We start from the raw sequence: 16215 nt of genomic DNA on the forward strand, positions 1-16215 counted from the left end.
GGAGAGACGTGGCCTTAGCAAAGGGATGTTTCTGCTGTGTTTCTGTGAGGACCATCCCTGCAAGTGTCACTGCAGGGGGAGGGTTTGGTGTCCGTGGGGCTGGGCAGGGTGAAGACCACAGGACGCCTCTGTCACCATCGCAGTCACCCCGTGGCTCTCCTCCTGCTGGTTTTCCACCCCCCCCACCCAGTTTCCTGCTGAGGGGCAGCCGGGTGTAAGCCCACGAGGCACAGATTTCTCTGATTAGGCAACGCCAGGCAGCCTCTCCCCTTTCGCTTTCAGCTGCCTCTTCTTCCCCTTCCCCTGGGCAGCCCCAGCATCCGCCCCGGGCGCAGCAGCGCACGGCCATGGAGCACAGGGACCGCGAGCCCCTCGTCAGGAAAACGAGCTCCTCGTACCGCACCTTCCCCGAGAGCACTGCCCGGAGGCTCGACAAGGAGTACCTGAGGTGAGGAGCAGGCTGGGGCCGCAGGGTGGGCAGAGGTTGGGCTGTGCCCCCCATCCCGAGGGCAGTGGGATGGGGGGAGCTGGGGGAAGAGCTGTTCCATATTCCTGCCATTGCTGAGCTGCTTTGAGACGGGATTTCATCCTGCCCAAGGTGGCTGGATGAGCCCACTTGGAAACCTGATGGGTTTGTGTGACTCCTATGGGGGCAAGAAGTCCTGCTGGGGACCAGGGGGGCTTTGAAAGAACCTTTTCCTTGCTCTGCTGGGATGAACCGGCTGCCGCTCGGTCTGTGGGGCCACCCAGCTCCAGCTTCTGCTTTTGTTGCTTTGTTGAACCCCCTGAAAACTGCCTGGCACAGAGAGAAGCACTAACACAGAGAAACCCCACCAGCGCAGAGCAATTCCCCAGGAAAATCCCTCCGTGGGTGCCACCAGAGCCTCGGCAAAGGCTGGGGGAAGCAGGTTTAAGTTTCTGCTGGCACCCAACACGTGCGTGTCTCTCCGTGCCTCCCTCAGGAGCCTCCACAACAAGCGGCTCTACCTGGCTGTGTTTGCCGCTGTCCTGGGCAACTTCAGCTTCGGCTTCGCCCTGGTTTATCCCTCCCCCGTCATCCCTGCCCTGGAGGCTCATCCCAGCCCTGCGCTGAGGCTGGACCAGCACACAGCGCCCTGGTTCGGGGTAAGGAGCGGGGTTATCCCTGCCAGGCTGCGGGCAGAGCCGGGCTCACACAGCGCCCTGGTTCGGGGTAAGGAGCGGGGTTATCCCTGCCACGCTGCGGGCAGAGCCGGGCTCACACAGCGCCCTGGTTCGGGGTAAGGAGCGGGGTTATCCCTGCCAGGCTGCGGGCAGAGCCGGGCTCACACAGCGCCCTGGTTCGGGGTAAGGAGCGGGGTTATCCCTGCCACGCTGCGGGCAGAGTGGGCAGAGCCGGGCTCACACAGTGCTCTAGTTCGGGGTAAGGTGCTGGGGGGCAGGATGGGGGCAGAGCCGGGGGATGCCCGGCGGGATGCCAGGCTCACACAGCCCCTCTCTCTGCATGCCCCGCAGTCGGTGTTCACGCTGGGAGCGGCGGCGGGCGGGCTCAGCACGATGCTGCTCAACGACTGCCTGGGCCGCAAGCTGAGCATCATGTTCTCGGCTCTGCCCTCGGCGCTGGGATACGCGCTGCTGGCCGGAGCCCAGGGCCTCTGGATGCTGCTGCTGGGCCGGGTGCTGACGGGCTATGCCGGCGGAGTGACCTCCGCCTCCATCCCGGTAATGTGCCAGGGGAATGCAGGGCAGCAGGTGCTGAGGCCGGGCTGGGGGTGGAAGGGCAGGAGGTGCTGTGGTGCCCTGGATGAGCTGGGGGATGATGCTGGGGCACCTCGCTGCTTTCCGGAGGCATCAGCAGAGCCCCAGGGCTGTGTCTGGGCGAGCGGGGATGGGGAGGATGCAGCAGGTCAGCACCAGGGCTGGGGAGGGTGTGCCCGCTGTTGGTGCTGGACTTCCTCGCCTGCAGGAAAGACAAGGCAGGTCCTCGGCCCCTGCTCCTCCCAGCAGTTATTTCCTCCCAAACACCACGCTCGTGTTTCACACAGAGGGGAAGGCAGGAGTTGAGTAACAGCAGGGCACCTCTTTCCAGTAACGGAGGCACTGGAGCACTTCTCGCACACAGCGGGGAGGAGGGAAGTGGTGCTGCCGGCCAGGCTGTCCTCTCCTCTGGCCAGATGCAGCTGGACCCATCAGCTCCCCACCCCGAGAGGGCAATTCCCCAGCAATTTGGGTTTCCTCTAGTCACAGGGTGTGACTGTGAGGTGACAGAGGGCAGGAGCAGCGGGTGACAAGGGGATGGTGCAGCTCCGTGAAGTGTGTGTTGTCCCTGTCCAGGTTTACATCTCGGAGATCTCCCACCCGGGGATCAGGGGGATGCTGGGTGCCTGTCCCCAGATCATGGCAGTGCTGGGCTCCCTCGTCCTGTACGCTCTGGGCAAGTATCTCCGTGGTGTCCCAGTGTCCAGAGCAACACTGTGGGGAGGGGGAGTTTAAAATAAACAACCTTCTCAGCAGGTGAGGGCTTGTTGCCCTCATACCCACCACCACAGCTGTGCTGGACAGGGGGGGCTGGACAGGGTCATTCATGCCCCGTGCCCTGGTGTGTGTGCTCTGAGGGACGAATCCAGATGGAGCCCACATGGACCTGTGGCCATCGCTGTGCCCGCAGACCCAGGTCCTGATGAGGTTTTGCCAGGGCTGAAGGGCAGCACACAAAGATATCCCTGTGCATCACCTGCCAGCACATGCCCTGGCTGCAGCAGGATACTCCCAGATTTGCTGGCATTTCCCCATATCATACTGCTGGAAATGCTGCTGTGATAAGAGAGAATACATTCAAAATATTTTTTTTTTTAATTATGACTATTTTTCCTGCTGGGTTTATTAAATGAAATTATTGGGGTGCCCAGATGGAGGCAAGGCCAGGACACCCATTCCTGAGTGTTTTTCCCCTAACTGTGCTGCTCTGGCAGGGCTGGTCCTGGACTGGCGCTGGCTGGCCGTGGCCGGGGAGGTGCCGGTGCTTGCCATGGTCCTCCTGCTCTGCTTCATGCCCAACTCGCCCCGGTTCCTGCTCTCCCAGGGCAAGGAGGAGGAGGCTCTGGGCTCCCTGTGCTGGCTGCGGGGTGAGGACACAGATTATGGCCGGGAGTACGAGCAGATCAAGGACAGCCTGAGGAAGCAGGTGAGGAAGCTCAGCACAGGGAAATGTAACATGAAAACCGCAAAATCCATCCCCTGAGCAACTCCTGAGCCACCCTCTGGATGCCAGATGGTTTCCAGAGGTGTTCTCACTTTGTGTTTCTGCATTTGTCCCCTCCAGAGCCGTCGGGTTTCCTGTGCTGAGCTCAAGGACCCCTTCCTTTACAAGCCCATCCTGATCGCGGGGGGAATGAGGTTCCTGCAGCAGCTCTCGGGGGTCACCTGCATCCTCGTGTACCTGCAGCCAATATTCAAGAGAACATCTGTCATCCTGGTGAGCCCTGGGCTTCAGCTCCTGCTCGGGCTGCCTGGGCCTTCACTGAGGGTTGCCCAATGCTCCCACTTCCCTACAGACATAAAACCCTTTTTTAAAGGACCTGCCTTGCAAAAGGCTGAGGGAGGATGGGGAGCAGGACTGGCCCCACTGTGTCCCTGCTCCTCCTCTGAGTGCAGGCTCATCATCTCCAGTTTCCTACTGGGAGAACAGCCTTGGCCAAGTCATCAGCAGCTGTAGGCAGCTGCCCCTTCCCCCAGCTCAGCTTCCCCACTGGTTTTTTGCAGAAAGCAGAGTACGATGCAGCTCTGGTTGGCCTGGTGCGTCTGTCCGCGGTGGCCATTGCTGCTGTGTCCATGGACAAAGCTGGGAGGAAGATTCTCCTGTTTGTATCAGGTATGGCTCTCACCACTTCTCCCACTGTCTTCCCAAGGGAAGCTCTTATTGGGGGATTTTCAGGAGCTCTGCGAGTGTGCAGGAGTGGAAACTTCAGCCCTACAGGGCTCAGGAAGGGAGGCAGGGAAGTCTCTTTCCCTTGGTGGTGGTTCAGCTCCTCAGCAGGGGCATTCCCAGGAGCTTGGCATGGAGATGATCACTCACCCATCATTCTCACTGTGCTGCTGCCTCTCTCCACAGCTGGTGTCATGTTGGTCTCCAACCTGACCATGGGGCTCTACATCCACTTTGTGCCAGCTTCTCACAACGGCACCGTGGCCAACACCACCCTGGTGAGCTCTGCCAACCTCCCTGCTGAGCCAACAAACTACATCACCCTCATCCCTCTCCTGGGAACCATGTTCTTCATCATGGGTAGGTGCAGAGAGCACAGGACTGGCCACCAGCCAGGGGAGGGTGTTTCTCATCCAAGGCAGGGTGATGTGGAGCAAGGAGATTGGGTTTGGAGGTGGAAGGGAGGCAGATGTCCCTGGAAGAGCAAGAAAGGTGGCATCTGAAGTCACTTTGAGGAATGACACGAATGGGAGGGATAATGATTGCTGTGGTTGCAGGGCAGGATTGCTCAGGGCTCTTCTGCTCTCCTCAGTGACCTTCAAAGCCTGGCCCCCTTGCCCTCCTCCCCTGCAGGTTACGCCATGGGCTGGGGCCCCATCACTTGGCTGTTGATGTCGGAGATCCTCCCTCTCAAAGCCCGTGGGGTCGCCTCAGGCCTCTGTGTGGTCGTGAGCTGGCTGACAGCCTTCACCCTGACCCAGTTCTTCCTCCCAGTCGTGGTGGGTACTGCCCAGGGGGTGTCAGCAGCCCCTCCTCAGCCCCCCTCTGCACCAGCTCACAGCTGCTTTCTGCCCCGCTTTCCAGAACGCCTTCGGCCTCGAGGTGCCCTTCCTGTTCTTCGCTGTCATCAGTGCTGGGAACATCTTATTCACAGGCTGCTGTGTCCCTGAAACCAAAGGCAGGTCCCTGGAGCAGATCGAGGCCTTTTTCAGGACTGGCCGGAGGTCATTCCTGAGGTAGGAGCTGCCCTTGCCCAGGCTGAGGGCAAAGCAAACTTGTGCTGCTGGAAGTGGAGGCTGGAGCTCCCTGTGGGAGAGGAAGGGGCACCAATGATCATCTTGCTCTGGCTGAAGAAGTTGCCAGCTGGAACTTTACCTTCTCCTCCTGTCACACAACACTACCTGTCAACCCTTGGGATGGGAGCAGGTCACCAGCAGGGCCAGGCTGGAGATAAAGGTGTCCTGGAAGAATAACAGTGTGGACAGGAGACCATGGTTGCCCTTTGCTCAGCAGCCCGAGGGCTTGGCTGGAGCTGAGTTTACAGCTGGAGCTGTTCTGGCAAAAGCTCATCATGTAGCTGCAAGAATAAAACAGTTTTGCCTCCTTCTGCAAGACATTGCCTTGATTTGCAGAGAAGGGAGGGATGGGAGAGGCAGAGCAGGACTGTGGCAAGGGGACCACAGCAGCCTGCAGCTCCCCAGAGGAGACCCAGGCACTCAAGGACTGTGAAAGAGGCAGAGCCAGACCTTTTGTATAAAAAAACTGCCACGTTTTATTGCTCTAAAAACACACATTACACTAGAAGCCTAATGAATAAGACCAAATACAGTTCACAAAGAAAACCCAGGACAAAAGAATGGGAACAGACAAACATCCAGCTGTAGTGCAAGTGATTCCCTGTGGGAAAGACACAGTGAGTACTGACAACACTTTGTGCTGGGGTGGGGTTTGACCCACAAAGAGGGAGGTGGATGTGCCTCCACCTCTATCACTTTGAGATTTCAACTGCATAGTTAGTAGCAAACCAGTCTTACCCCTTTCCTGTGTGTGCTGCAAGATTAAGAACCTTTCATAATTATTTTTTAGAGCTAACCCGAGGTAAAACACGGCTGCAGGAGGTGGTTATGGCTGTGAGGAACAAATGGCCTTGCTCAGTCCAACCTGACTCCTCCCAAAAGGGCAGAAGCACAAAGGCTGAGCTGGGACATGATGTGCCCAAGCATTTGTCCAAGCTCCTGAAATGCACTTGGCAGCCTGAGGGCTGCTCCTGGGACATTCAGCCTGCTGTCCCGAGGAAGCAGGGGGTAAAACAGCGTGTTTGAGACAGCCCTCCAGATGTGCCAGCTGCCATTCTGATCTCCTGCAGCAGGAGATGAGAAATCACCTAAGAGAAGATGTGCTTTATCACAGCATTAATTTAAAACAGCCCAGGACAGAGGGAAAGTGGTGGGCCAAAATAAAAAAAACAGAAAACATTCAGTATTAAACCTACCCTTTGCTGCTGAGACCCTTTTCCAGAAAGATGTTCAGCCCTGGCTTGAACACAACTTTTTCTAAGCATGGCCTGGCTACAAGAGGTCTCAAGAGCCTCTGGTTTCCACTGACTTTCTGAAGATCAGGATTTCTGGCAGCCCTGTGCTCGAGCATTCTCTTTCTCACATGGCTATGGACCAGGTCTTGATATCTTCACTTCAGTGAAACCCTTCCCTGAAGAGAGTGGATGTTTTTTCCTGAGGAAAAAATGACAGAGATGAATTGAGCTTCCCAGGGCTCAGCCTAAGGAGGAAATGCCCCACTAGGAAACGAGGTTGGACTCTTCAGCTCCTGAGAGAACCTCACTGGAGGAGCATTTTCTGAGTGACCTCCTTCCTTCAGCACAGCGAGTCCCAGGGCTTTTGCTACAAGGTTTGGAGTGTGAGAAATCACAGTGGCCCTTTCCAGAGGTAGAATGGTGTTTTTATTCACTGCACACACAGAGAATCAATGGGTGCTGCAGAAGCAGCTCCTGCCCAGAGCAGCGAGCTCTGCCCTGCTCTTCACGCCCCGTGGGCAGCCCCAGGGGACACGGAGCTGCCACGCACGAGTGGCAGAGGCGTGGAAGAGTGGCACAGTGCATAAATGCAGCCCTGGTGACTGGTGTGTGACAGGCCACTGCTCCCCAGAGCTCCTTCCACTCTTGGTGCCAACAGCTCACTGTGCTCAGCGTGTCACCCCTCCCTGAGCCCTCACATCATCTCCTTTCCAAGGCCTGGAGAGCAGACCGTGCCCCACAGAGCCCCTGTGGATCAGCCATCCGGCCTGGATGCCCTCAGCAGGGCTTGGGTTGAGCCTGTGAAACCTCCAGAGCAGGGTTTGAACTTCATTTGTCCTTGCACAGCTCCAAGCACCCCGAGGGTGCTTCTAAACACAACTAACAACCACCATGCACTGGCATTTAACTACTGTGATGCTACTCTACTCTAAAGCTCCTTCCTATCTCCACCAAACGGGCCCACATGGAGGTGAGACCATCCACTGACTGTCACTACAGCTCCTACAAGCCACAGATGCTATCACAAGCCTGTCTGCAATGCTGGCAGCATCTGGCTTGGTTCCAGCTGCATCAGACAGCCAAAATTCCCAAGGGTTCCCACTCCAGACAGGCCCCTGCAGGAGTCACCACCCTTGGAGCATGGATCTGAGACACCTCCAGTGGTGACAGGCACAGACACTTCAAGCACTGTGGCCAAAGGTTGCAGCTCAGCTCTTTCAGGGGAGCCCCTGAGGCCCATTTTCAGCTCGGGGCTGAGCTTTGCTGCCCGTTCCTGATGGCAGATTGATGCAGATTTCCCCCTTGCCTCTGCCCCAGGGTCAGACCCTGCTGCCACAAAACACTGTGACAGCACTGCTGGGACTTCTGCCTCGGTGCCAAGGGAGCAGGGTGGACCCTGCAGGTGCCCTGGAGCAGAACCCACCTGCCCCAGCCCCAGGGACCATGGCAGGAGGAGAGGCAGATGAGGGTCCCACCCTGCAAGTCTCAGCCCTTGAGCTCTGCTTTGCCTTTGGCCTCCTGACACTAAAGCTACTGCAGAACTACTCACAGAGCAAAGCTGCCACTACCAGAGACATCGACATGCATCAGTGTGCAACATTCCTCTACTAAACACTACAGAACTCCCCACACCCCCCTGAAATCAAAGCACGTGCCCATTCCTGAGGCAGCACCAGCACCCAGAGGTTGTTCCCACATTCATCCATCCCTGCAGGCAGCAGGAGGCTGTGGGCCAATGGCCCCTGCATTGTATCCAGCACCAGGGATCAGCCAAGGGCTGGGGGCTCCAAACCAGCACAGCTTTGAGGGAAAAAAGCTGCCTTGATGGAAAAAATCCAGGCTGGTGGTGCCTGCTCTGCGTCCCAGACAAGGGGTGTTGGAGCAACCCCAGCTGAAAGGTGGGGGGAAAGGGGCTTTGCACAAAAAGGGTGCCCAAATCCAGAGGCAGGGGCCTCTGGAAATCCTGACTGGTGAGAATCCTGACAGCTCCTGAGGAAGAAGCAGCAGCTCACAGGAGCTGGCAGCTTGAGGAAGGGCAGGGTCTAAGGAGAGTTTTCAGCATGGACAGACCCCTCTGACAGACAGCACTGGCCTCCAGCAGCGTTTCTCAGAGCACAGCACAACCCCTCTGTACCCAAGGATTCAAACAGGGACACAGAGTGCTAGTGGCTGTCCCAATCCAGCAGTTACAGCCCAATTTTCCTCCCTTTTCTCTCCCAGAAGAGGGGGAAAACACAGTTTGTCAAGCTTGTGGCCCAGAACAAGACAAAGGGGTCAAAGGACAGCACAGGTTTTTTGAAGAGTCTGAGAAATACTCTGAAGGCTGAAATGGGATTCTGCAGCAGCCAGGGTTCTCCCTGTTCTCAGAGACCCCTGGTGAAATGAGGCTGCCCTGTGAAGGACAGGAAACAGAGCACTCCCTTCTCCTATATCCAGAGAAAATGAGTCCCATCAAAGTACTTAAATAACTAGAAAAAAATTATTCCCCTTTTTCCTAATCAAAACAAAAAGCAACCATATAAAATCAAATAAATTAAAATCCCCGTGACAAACTGGGATGAGAAGAGGGGGATCTAGACTTAGTGAGCAGTTTTGTACTGCATGGTACAAAGTAAACAGAAAGTACAATGTGAAAACCACAGAAAGAGCCTGGAATAGCAAAGTAAAACATCCCAGCTGTCCACACTGAAATGGTGCAGCCTCCTCTCTGTTTGCACAGGGAAGTTGTGCCACCTTCCCATACAAAGCCAGCTCAGGATTGATGTAAAAAACCACAATCCCAAAGACAAAGGCTGTACCAGGCAAGCAGAGCAGGTACCTCCACAGAGGGATGCAGGAGCAGAGTCCCAGGCTCACAAGGCAGGAATGCTCCTGCACATCAGTGACCCTCACACCAGCAAAAAATCCCACTTGGCTCAAGAAACAACATCCTTTTCAGCTGTGGTACAGCAAATATTGTTCCCTTCTGCCCCAGTAAAAGAGTGAAGCTTAAGAAAAGTGCCCTTATTAAGACAAAGTAATTAATTCTCATAATTCAAGTAAATGGCAGTCACTGCCTGCAGCTGTATCCAGAGGAAGCAGGGACTGTGCTTTGGAGGTCCCAGGACCTGCCCAGCAGCTCTGGCAGCTCCCCTGCAGAGATGGATTTTATCTTTAGATGGGTTTTTTGCAGGAAATCCTTTCCCGTGCAGTGATGCCTCCAGTGCTTGGTCCCATAATTAAAATAGTGGAAGAAGACCAAGCTTAAGCACCAGGGGGTTTTGCAAACCCTGGGTTAGGTGTTGTACCTGGGAAGGGCCATCCCAGGGAGTGTTCCTAAACACGTGGAACCTGCACTGGCAGGTCCTCTGTCCCTCCTCACCCATCCAGAGGGCAGTCCAAAAAAAAAAAAAGGCTGGGAAAGCAGCACTCAGAGAGCCAGCACCTCTGCAGCAAAAAGAAAAGAAAATATTAAAAAATAGGAGCACTGTTTGGGTTGAGGGCTGAGGAGAGAAGGAGTGACGTGCTGAGGTCTGGCTGCTGGTGTGAGGAGAGGACACAGCCTGCCCCAGCCCCTGAGATTTCCAGTTGCTGCAGTGTCCAGGGCAATCGTGGTGCAGCAGGGAGTGGAGAGGACAGACGGAAGGGCAGAGTGGATTTCCTCATCTTCACCATCTCAGTGTCCAGGAGATGCTACCCCGAGCTCGTGCCCTTCAGAGAGCCTGTCCCTCCAGGCTCCCTGTGAGCTTCTCTTCATCCATCTGCTTCTGCTGCTGGTGGATGCGGGCGTAGGAAATGGCATCTCCCCTGTGGAGAGAAGGGACAGCGTGGGGATGGCAGGGATTGTCCCAGCTGGGGCCTGCCTCTCGTGCCAAGGGATTCCAGGGGTCAAACCACTCTTGCTGGCCCTCTCCACCCCCCAAAGCTGCTCTCTGCCCCAGAGCTGGGCTCATCCACCCAACAGCTGCAGAAAGAAGAGCGGGACCCTCAGAACTCCCAAACCTCAGAGCTTCAGCAGCCCCCGGGACCTTCCCTCCCAGGGCTCCGAGGCGAGGGAGATTTTCCCTGGCCGCGTTCACACCTCAGCACGGTTCGGGCAAGAGGAAAGCAGAGCCTCAGGGAGGCAGATGAGGCAAGGCCTGGAGCTCCATCTCCCCCTTCCCTGCCCTCCACGAGCAGCTGGACCTCTCTTACTTCTTTCCAAGGGCCGACAGGCCGTAGAGCACCCCGGTGGCGAAGGCGATGGCGTTGCCCAAGAGCGTGGTGAGCGTCAGGCTGAGCATGACGGGGAACACGGCCATCCTGCAAGACAGGGGCGGCCCTCAGAGCAGGGCCCCGCTGCCCGCGGGATGCGGGGATGTTCTTTCCCCGGGATGTGCCCACCATCAGCCCCCAGGAGCATCCTCACCCGCAGTAGAAAGCTGCTTTCTGCCAGGCCTGCAGCCTGTCGGCCCTGGCGGCCACGGCGTTGGCGAACTCGATGAACTGGCAGCAGAAAGGGGCCTCGCACAGGAACAGGACGAAGGCGTTGAGCCTCCAGAGAGAGCAAACCAGGGTTAATCCTGCTTTTAGTCCCCAGAGTGGGGGTCAGCAATGCCCCCCAGGCCCACAGAGAGCTGACATTCCATGCTCCGTGCAGGTGGAGGGAATGGTGAGGCTGGGCCCTGCTCTGCTCCCCCCACTTCTTGATAATTTCCAAATTTCCAAGCCCTGCTGCCCCAGACTTATTTTGGACAAGGGTATCTCAGTATTTACCTAAGAATGCATGAAGAAATAATATAAACAGAATAAACCTAGGATCTCAACCTGCCTGATGGAGCAAGATCTGGCAGTTCCCAGAGCCTGAAGGATGTTTCACTCCCATCCACTGCCCAAGCTTTGCCCCCCTCCGTGGGTGTGGTTAACAATACCTCCCTCCCAGCAGGAAAATGGAAAGAAACCCTGCTCACATCATCCACACGCCGGCTGCAATGTTCAGGGGGTTGATGGTGACACAGTTCCAGAGACCAGCAAAGGCACAGGCTGGAAAGAAAGAGGATTTCAGTGACCACCATGACCAACCCTGTATGCCCTTGGCCAGCACCTGTGGGCACTGCAGGGCAGCACAGGATGATGGGTGGAAAGGTCTGGTGGCCCAAAAGGAGCCTGGAATGCAGAAAAGAGCCCTCCTCTGGTATCCTTTTGTTCCAAGTGCTATTCCAACAATTATTTCCCTTGTGTAGAACAACATTTTGTTCCACATGGAGTCCAGGACGTGCACCTGGATTTTATGTGCCAAGGTAGAAAAGCAGTGCCAGCAGGTTCCACCTCTGAGCAGCACAGGGCAAGTTCAGCAGAAACATGACTTGCACACAGGAAAATAATAAATACAGCAGAGGTGAACCCAGCCTCTGAACCAGCCTCACTGCTGGTCCTGTGCAGCTTCACCAGAAATGGGCAGAGTTTGGGTCTCTGCTGATACCAAAGGAAATTAATAAAGCCCAAAATAACCCCAGTGCTCCTGGCTCTGTAACTCAGGGAGAGGAACCAGGCAGCAGTGACCAAGCTGAGCTGCATCCACCTCCCTGCTGCCTCATTAAACTTGCAGAGTGTTCCCGGCACCTGATACGGCCCCTTCCCTCTGCCAGGGCCAGAGCTGGCACCGGGAACTCGAGCCCGAGGAGACCCGCTCAGCAAACAACATCACACTGCAAAACTCCAGCTAAAATGGATTCTATAGCCTTTAAAGGCTGTCTTGGGGATGATGGACAGCAGCAGAGTCCCTCTCTGAGGATGAGACCAGCCCTGGATTGAGGATTTTGGGTGTCTGCTGAGGGGATCCCTGAGCAGAGCTGCTGTGAGCAGCCCTGACCTTCAAAAGCCTGGCACATGCTTGCAAGGTTTCCTTTAAGCAGTCACTGCTGAATCCTCAAAGTTCCTTTAAAAATAGTTGTTTACCAGGCTGGGAAGCAGAATTACAGGCAATGACAGGACAGATTGAAGGTCATCCCATGAGCAAATGACCTCCTGGTCTTAGGAAATACCAAAAAACATTCTTTTTTAACACTTCCTAGAACTAAGTCCACAGGACCCAAAATCTTTTGGAGAATCCTGTAAGAACAAGATCAGCTAGCAAAGGGGATATTCCAGAGGATGTGCTAATATCCATGCTCCAAGGGCACTTCTCACCCCACCATCCCACAGGTTCCGGTGTCAGTGTCCCCACACTGCAGGGGAAACTGAGGCACGGGGGTGGGATGATCTGTTCAGGTGCAAACAGCTGGAGAGGAGCAATGGCAAGCAGGATTCCTGGGAGCTGTGGGCAGCATGGAGAGCAGGGCCCAAACCAGGGGGCTCTAATTCCCTGTGACCACCAAATCTTTAGATGCTGATGGAAAAGGAGCTCGGGGGAAGCACCCCAGGTTCGTGGCATTCGTTGTCCCCCAGGAAATGACATTCCTGACAATAATGCTGAGTCACTTTCTGACACTTTATAATTAGCAGAGCAGCAAAACCTCTCAGCTATCCCCAAAACACAGCCAGGGCTGGGGCAGGACCCTGCCTTGCTGAGCAGCATAGCAGAGCACAGAGCTCCAGGCAGTTCCCAGCAGGTCTCCACCACACAACAAACCAAGGGAAGCAGAATGTTCTTTTCCAAGCAAGTTGTTGTGTGTTTTTTGTTGGTTTCTTTTGTTTTGTTTTGGGTTTTTTTGTGGGTTTTTTTTGTTTTGTTTTGTTTTTTTGTTTGGGTTTTTTTTTTTTTTTTCCTAATCAAACCAACCAGGGGTTGTTTTGCCAGGTTTCTGGTTTGGTTTTGTCCCCAAACACTCCAAAACAACCCTGCAGCACAGTGTCCCTGCAGCAGTCCTGGCTCAGCAACCAGCCTGGTTGCCAGAGGACTAATGACCCAGGAAGCAGAGCTGAGCAAGCCCCACGTCAGCAGGAGCAGCAGGAAAGGAGTCAAAGGTTTAGGATCACAGGAGCACTGCCCCCAGAGCTGCTGCCAACAGCCACAGAACAACTTGGTGACCTTGGGTCTCCTTTGCAGAGCTGCTTGTCCCACACAGCCTGGTACATCCTTGTCCTGCCGGGGCAGGAGCTGATCCCACCCCTGCCCAGCCAAAGATTTCTTTTTAAAATATTTTCTTTTGGAACAGAGGCCTCACAACAGGGTTGAAACACAGATAATGCTCCGTGGCACGTAAGCTATGGGAGACAGACAGTTCTGCCATTTGTTTAACTGCTGTCCCATCTCGAATCCCTGAGGAAGCACAAATAACTGGGAGCTAAAATGAGGGGGGAAGGACACCCTTCCTACAAAGGCTCTATTCATTTCCAGCAGCTGGTCACTGTCCTCAACACAAGCCTATTTTTGCTCCTAGAGTGTTTTACAAAAGCCACAGATTCTCCTCGTCCCATTACAAACAGGAACACAAGGAGAGAAGGGACTTGGCCAAGGTCACCAAGCCAGCGTGTGCAGGAGCCAGAAAGGGATCCTGAACCTTGTCTGTCTGGTTCTTGCTCCAGCCCTTGGATTTTTCTGGCTGAAGCAAGCTGTGGCTGCAGGTGTTTGCATGTGGCAGATGTTGTCTGCTGGTCTCACCTCCACTAACGAAGTTTCTCTTCCTTTCTGAGGGAATTTTTCCTTCTGTAAGAAATATTCCAGCCCTGTAGCAGCATTACAATCCAGTTGCTCACAATCCTTATAAATTAGTTCTGTTCTTTCACAGCGAGCTCTGAGAACAACAGCAAACTCCAGCCTTGCTGGTTTACTCATCACCTCTTCTCCAAACCATCCACCTTCAACAAAGTGATGCTGAACAAGCAGCATTTTGAAGAGGAATGTTGGTAGCACGGGGCACTGGTTGTTTTTTCCACAATCCCCCTTTTCCCTGTTCATAAGGAGATTTTGTGCCTCTTTCTCTGCCTGATAAAGAGACAGTCAAGGCTCCAGAGCCAGCTGTCGCTCCCCAGATCTTTGGCAAACCCTGTAAAGAACCTGGCTCTTCTTCCAAAAGCTTCTCCCAGACTCACCCAAAGACATAAAACTCTCATCTTTCCTGTAAAAACAAGCCACGAGGTCGCAGAGCCGTGAACAAAAGGTTGGGAAAATAATCCAAGTATAATTCAGCTGCTTTGAAACACAAAGACAGAGAGGGAAAAAGAAGAAATTTGCACTTTCAAACCACTCAGGAGCTGCTGTAGCACGAGGCTGGCAGTGCCACCAGCACGACCCACCAGCTCTTCACCCTCCATCCACATCACCCCGAGCTCTGCACGGGATAAAACTGCAGGAAAAGTGCTGAGGCTCCTGCTACAGCCACAGCCCGTGGGAAAGAAGCTGCTCCTCTGAACCCCCACCTGGGACCTGCTCCACAGACACTTCCCAGCTGGTTCTCCTGGCTGCTGGCCGGGCCAGGAGCGCGGGGGCCTCCGGCAGGGCACGGCGAGGCCGGGGTGTTCAGAGCAGTCCCACCAAATCCTGTCACACCTCCAGAATTTCAGCACCTAGCACATGGAACGGTGAGAGCAGCACATGTTTTACCAGCCCGGCCAAAAAGGGCTTTCAGGAGCCTGCCCGGTGATACCACAGGGTGCAAATGTCAGCTCCAAAAACATCGTAGGGTTGTGCAGCCCAGCCCCAAGGCAAAAAGCAGGCATGGGAAGAGGGTGATCAGACACAAAGCTCCAGCTGATGGAATAAATCAGGGCTGATTGCACTGGCTGAGAAACCTTCTTGTTTAACATGAAGTCGTGGACCTGAAGCAGAAGAAATTCTCCATCCTGTGCTCTGCAGGAGATCAGACTAAGCGGTCATAACAGTCCCTCCTGCTTTTAAGAGCTATTAATCTCTCCACAGAATGTAGCAAAACAGCACTCCAGGACAGGCTGATTTCTGGCAAAGTTGCTGAGACTCTTTCCCTGGGAAAATTTTTTTCAGCAGCAGGTAATTCTGAGCTCAGCCAACTCACTCTGCGTCTGCAGCTCCATTCTCTGTGTCCCACCAAACCCCTTAAAAGCACACAGCACAAACCAAAACCATTCTTCACTTTCAGTAAAACCCACGGGAAGGCCTTCTGCAATCAGCAACGGGAGCAATGGGAAACATGCTCTGACAGTCAGGATGGAGGGAAAAAAAACCAAGTTGTAGGAACATATAAGCACCCAAAAGTCAAATAGGATAAACCAAACCCTGTGTGGCCACTCTTCCAGCCCTGACCTGACCCCTGTGAGCCTGGTGCTCATAGTAAATCCATCTAATTTGCCTGCCAGGCACCAGGGCTCAGCTGCTGCTCCCATCAGTGCCAGGGAGTGCCATAGCCAAGAAGAACCTCGGGGATTTGCAGATTGCCCCGTGACGTCCCCGCTGCCGGCTGCCAAAGTTCAGCAGGCTCGTTGAGCACAGAGCACATCCCTCGTGGGCAGCTGAACCCACCCTGCTCCGGGCACAGCCACAGCTCTCCCTTCTGCCCCAAACACAGCAAACCAGCCCCCAGAGCTGGCACCAACCCATCACCCCAAAACCCCTTCGTGGCACAGTCCCCCGTGCGCCAACGTGACCCCCACAAAGGTGGCAGGACCCCGACAGGAGCTCTGTCATGCAGGAGGGGGCACGCAGAGGGGAGGGGATACTCACACATGCCCCCGATGACCCCGGCAATCCTGCAGAGCCACCTGTACCACCAGGTCATGCCCTCATCGGCGGCCGCTGGCTCGGGGGCTGCTGCTGCTGCTGCTGGGAACTGCTCATCCTGCGAGCTCATCTCCCCCGGCTGCCGGGGCCTCAGCGCCCTGCTGCCCACCTGAGCCCCCAGGTGTCACCCCCTCCTCCAGCCAGCCCAGGGGACAGCCCCTAAAGCCAGGCCTGGGCCCGTCCCCGTGTCCCCATGCAGGGCCTGGCCCCCCAGGGCTGACAATGGAGGGTGTCTGGCTGCAGAGCGGTGATGCCAGCGGGCCTGGAGCTGCTCCACGGCTGCCTCGAGCTGCATTGTGGGTCCCCCCCGGCAGCAGGCAGGGCTTTGGCTTTGATGTCACTCGCATT

General features: G+C 55.4%; 2 protein-coding genes across 3 annotated transcripts; one reads left to right on the top strand and one right to left on the bottom strand.

Annotated features, from left to right (window-relative positions):
* The first annotated feature begins 347 nt into the window (after positions 1-347).
* SLC2A6 (solute carrier family 2 member 6) lies at positions 348-5277 on the top strand. Its single transcript, XM_053962237.1, has 10 exons — positions 348-448; positions 963-1125; positions 1495-1701; positions 2314-2413; positions 2952-3163; positions 3302-3454; positions 3742-3850; positions 4091-4264; positions 4538-4683; positions 4769-5277. Exons 1-10 carry the CDS (start codon positions 348-350, stop codon positions 4922-4924), a joined length of 1521 nt encoding a protein of 506 aa, XP_053818212.1. The 3' UTR covers positions 4925-5277.
* A 1341-nt stretch (positions 5278-6618) lies between these two features.
* On the bottom strand, positions 6619-16161 carry CACFD1 (calcium channel flower domain containing 1). 2 transcript variants are annotated; one of them, XM_053962411.1, is made up of 5 exons: positions 15811-16161; positions 11144-11216; positions 10603-10728; positions 10389-10496; positions 6619-10001 (listed from the first exon to the last, which is right to left on the bottom strand). In XM_053962411.1, exons 1-5 carry the CDS (start codon positions 15935-15937, stop codon positions 9908-9910), a joined length of 528 nt encoding a protein of 175 aa, XP_053818386.1. In that variant the 5' UTR covers positions 15938-16161; the 3' UTR covers positions 6619-9907. The 2 variants fall into 2 exon arrangements, with proteins under 2 accessions (XP_053818386.1, XP_053818385.1); XM_053962410.1 differs by lacking the exon at positions 15811-16161 and having other exon boundaries at positions 11144-11678.
* Positions 16162-16215: the final 54 nt, after the last annotated feature.

The sequence above is a fragment of the Vidua chalybeata genome, chromosome 21, assembly GCF_026979565.1.
Source record: "Vidua chalybeata isolate OUT-0048 chromosome 21, bVidCha1 merged haplotype, whole genome shotgun sequence".
Lineage (NCBI taxonomy): Eukaryota > Metazoa > Chordata > Aves > Passeriformes > Viduidae > Vidua > Vidua chalybeata.